Source organism: Atta cephalotes (assembly GCF_000143395.1).
Source record: "Atta cephalotes unplaced genomic scaffold scaffold00015, whole genome shotgun sequence".
NCBI lineage: Eukaryota > Metazoa > Arthropoda > Insecta > Hymenoptera > Formicidae > Atta > Atta cephalotes.
This window is the reverse complement of record NW_012130079.1, coordinates 3,012,111-3,016,718: the sequence shown is the minus strand read 5'-3', so window position 1 is coordinate 3,016,718 and position 4,608 is coordinate 3,012,111. Positions and strand designations below refer to the sequence as shown.

General features: G+C 32.6%; 1 protein-coding gene across 1 annotated transcript in view; it reads right to left on the bottom strand.

Annotated features, from left to right (window-relative positions):
• LOC105618039 (mediator of RNA polymerase II transcription subunit 20) overlaps window positions 1-4,608 on the bottom strand; it is a 96,538-nt gene that overhangs the window by 3,244 nt on the left and 88,686 nt on the right. The window contains exon 3 of the mRNA XM_012199577.1: window positions 2,562-2,821. Within this exon, the coding sequence (XP_012054967.1) occupies window positions 2,562-2,821 (260 nt within the window). The remainder of the gene's footprint in view (window positions 1-2,561; window positions 2,822-4,608) is intronic.

The window sequence follows — 4,608 nt, the reverse complement described above, 5'->3', positions numbered from 1 at the left end:
AGAACGAGGGACCGAAGATTAACTATGAGTCTCTCTCTCTCTCTCTCTCTCTCTCTCTCTTTCGCGCGCGCGGGGGAGTTTCACCATTGAAATTAATGGGGGGAGTCGGGGGTTATCGTGACGTATTTGACGTCGCGGTCGCTGTACAAACGGCGCAGTTACCGATACGAATGGCTGCTGCTGGAGCATTTAAAGCCAGTGTCGCGCTGGATGTGTGTACAGGGTACACATGCGAACGTGCAATGTACGTGCCGCTGCACAGCCGGGTGAATCTGTCGAAGGGGAAAGGGCGGCTGCGGAAGATATACAGGAAGGCGCATCGTCGAGGTAACGCTGCGAAGTCTGGGTGAAGATCGTCGTCGATGCGAAAAAAGGGAAGGAAACAACTCGAGATTTCTTTCATGAAAGTAAGGCTTGGAAGTGATGTCCGCGCATTGTCTGTTGCGCCTATTTCTTGGAGTGAAGAAATGCGATCCGCAGGAATAACTTATATACTGAAAACAAATTTACTAAATCTTAATAATACATATATTTCTTTAAATAGTATCTAGTACTAAGTAACCATTTATTTATAGTAAATAAATATTAACTCAATAAAAAAAATAATATTTTAATATATAACTTTGTTGGATTTTAATATTAAATTTATGTAAATTCCGTTTTTATTGATATTTGTAAATTTATTGAAGATGGCCAGATTATGACCGAAACGTCTAAAAATCATTTATAAACTTAATTATATATTAAATATCACAATAAAAAACTTGTGCTGTGGTTTTATGCTCTTCTTTTTGTTAATTTTATGATAAAAAAATCACGTTTGTTATAATTATATATTTAAAAAAAATACTAGTTAAATTAATAATTTTTGTATTAAATAAATATGTTTACATTTAGTAAATATTTATTTAGAACTAATAATTATTAAAATTTAATATTTTTTTCAGCACTTTTTTTTTGTTCAACCGCGATTTATGCGAGGAAGTTAACGTATTAAGCTATTTAGAGTAACGAGTAAAACTCGTTCGATCTCGCGAATTAATAATTCGCAAGCCGATTAAATTGTTAGTTAACAGGTATTAATGGACAAAGCAAATACAAAAACGATTTAATTTTAAAGCATACGCTGTATTAGCGAGATTGTAATTCCATGTTAAACGTACATTGATGCTCGACAAGCCTCAGGGTATCGGTAAAGCGAATACAATTCATAATGACGTTCCATATCGATATGCGCGTATGTATCTTGCATGTTTACAGATAACTACGCGACAAGTGCATCCGAATGGCATCCGATAACGCGTTCGTATGTGCATGTGAGATACGTTGCACGCTAATGCATGCCGAAATCTTCTGCAATCTTGCTTCAATCCGCATAAAAATGATCTTTGATCCGAAATTATTATATATATACAACCTAATCCCATTCATTAATTAATTATGCGTGTGAAGCATCATTATTTCATTTTACCAACATATTAATCATAAACAAGAAAATTAAAAACAAGAAAAACAAGACGCAATTAAAAACAAGAAAAAGCTTTAATGACAATTAGTTTTCAAATTTATCTACACAAAAAGAACAATTTTGTTAAAATATCTACAAATTTAGTTAAGTATAGATTTGAAAGAAAAAGTAAAAAATTATTTTATGTTGAAATAAGAATTTGTAAAAATTTATGAAAATGACTAAAATATTCACTTTTTAATTCCTTCTCTCTCTCTCACGTTTTTTTTAAATATTTAAAACTTTTAAAGACTGATACTTTTTTCCTATGATTTCTACGTCTACTCCCTTACTATATGAGACAGTACGCATAAAGTCGTAAGATTGATATAGCATCAATAGGACGATTTATTGTTAACATCCGGACTTAATTACTCGATTATTTCTCTGTTCTCTTGATCAGCAGTGGTACGCCGGTGGCATGAAATATCTCAGGCGTCCCGAGTTTGACACGCGAGACACGTATTCGCCATGCGGCGCGATGAGGACATCAAAGGGTGCTTGGTGTTCCCATGTTCCGCTTCTAAAATGTACCTATTGTATAACTAGCACATGTACATACACGATTTACGCGGGTGGAACTCTCGTGACCGAGTTATCAATCGATAATGCACGCTCGTCGCGTGAATGACAGAGAAGACAACGGAAGTAGCAGGGGACTCGTCTCAAAATGTCTCTCCCCAAAGAATTTGTTACGGATTCGGATCAGAAAATCGACGTTGTTCATTTCCAGATTTGAATGACACAGAGAACAACTTATCCTCGTTTTCCGAACGATCAAAGGGTGAAAGCAAAATGACAATCGAGAGCGAAAAGCGATATTCCGAGCTTTCTATGTGGAGATAAAACAGATTTTAGTGTAAATTTTTATGAGGGAATCAAGACCGAATTAAAAATATCAAAACGATGATCCAGCAGAGAATCGAAATGAAAAATATCACTTTAAAGAGCTAGAAATCGAGGATCAAAGGAGGACAGTTGGATCGATAATTTTTCGATGTCATTTTTAGAAAGTTTCTTCTCTTTTTGAAAAGAAATATGAAGTGTCACTCACTTCTACCAAGACACCTTTGAAATTTTGGCTCATCGTCACGCTGCCCAATTTGACGCAGAAGTCGCCAATCTCGAATCGTGGCCCTTTGGATTCAATCTTCGTTTGCTTCTTACTGGTGTAGATAGTCGTCATTTTCATCATCAGCAGATCGAACAAGCCGTCCGCTATCAGTGGTACCACTTTGCTGCCCGACTCGAGGAGGGCGAACACTGAGGCTGGCTGCTCCGAATTGTGCAGCACATGCACGGTTCTTTGAACGCCTGCAAAGTCACGAGCGTCGTGTTTAAGTACAAATTTTGTTACATTATTCAACAACTATATGTTAAACTGTACAAGGAGTAACAAGAAATAATAAGCGTCAGAATTGTTTAAATAAAAGCGATCTTTTATTACCGTTAATGTATTGCTAGACTTTATCTTCATTTAATGTCATCAAATAGAGATAAACAAATCAAGATTTTTTTTTTATGCCGAATCAAATCGAATTTTATTTTTTTCTTTAACCATTAAGAAATAAGGAAATAACAATAACACCTGGTTAACTTGTGGATTAGACCTAACGTCACTTAACTTAATGATAAAGTAAAATTTATGTTTTTCTAATTACGATTAATCACTAAACTGGTTTCGTAGTGATTTAATGAGATAAGTAACTTTACAAGTTACTATAAAACCATCAGTTTAGTGATTAATCGTAGCAAAAAAAATTTGATCAAAAGTTAACCAGTACATGGGCGTTCAGAGGAAGGGGGAGAAGGGGGAGACAAGAGGGACCTTTGCCGCCCCCACTAACACATGGTCGAGAGACGCGTGTTGAATAAAAGTGCGTTTTAGAGTAATTAGTCGTGATAAACAAATTTAAGCAGGACGAGGAAATTAGGTTTTTTGTTTATTGAGGAAAGTGAAAAAATGTAAAAAAATTAACGGAATAAAAAAAGTACTAAAAAATAAAAATGACAAAAAAATTTTTAAATACAAAAAAACCTAAACAAACGAAATACCTTCCTGAACGTACATCTACCGTATCATAGTGAGGAAACTTTTAACTAAAAAGTGTACACATTGGTGGTGAACAATGACGAAAAAAAAAAGGTCAATTATCAACTTGATATTGTAGAGATTATAGAGTCACATAGAAGAAAATATTTGGACATTCTTTCCTTACTGTAGCAAGACCCTCTCCCCCCCTAGAAAAAATTCTGCGGACTTTTTCATAATAAAAAAGCTGTGTGACGACATTATTGTCTATAGGATTTTTTTTAAGGGGGAGACAATCTTGCTATACATAAGGAAAAAATGTTCATAGCTCTGCTGGAAATAAAAAACTGAGCCTAAGAGAGATGAGTGAAAATTGTTTAACAATTAACAAAGAAAATATGTAGTGATTTTTAAAAGTGTAAAAATCTTAACTATTTTAATTTTCAACTAAATATGATTAAAAATGTATTCTGGTATGAGAATGTATTTCTATCAAATTTACGATTTATTAATCATTATTAATATAAGTAATTAATTATATTTTAAATTATATATTAAATTCTAATTTAAATTATATTATGATATTTTATATTATATTTTATTTAATAACCTCTATATTTATAATTTATTCATTATTATATTTAAATTTTGTTTATATTACATCGCCTGAAAAAGATTTCCATACATATATTGATGCGAAGAATATTATTAAGACCTCGGTAGTCTAAAGGCTTAAGACGCTCTTACGGAATGCAAGAGATCCAAATTTAACTCCCGGCTGAGATAATATTTTTCGCAATAAATATATTTAAGATTTTTCAGCAAATTAACATCTTTCTAATATGATGCCTGATTGAGCATCGAATTATTAAAAATTGCTTATCAATTTAATTTAATTTGTGATATTATTACAGTAGTTTAATTACTTTTATATACGGAAAAACAATTCGGCGCGCAGTTCAAATGACTACAAATATGGTGTATATGCATGTATATATATATATATATATATATATATATATATATATATATATATATATATATATATATATATATATATATATATATA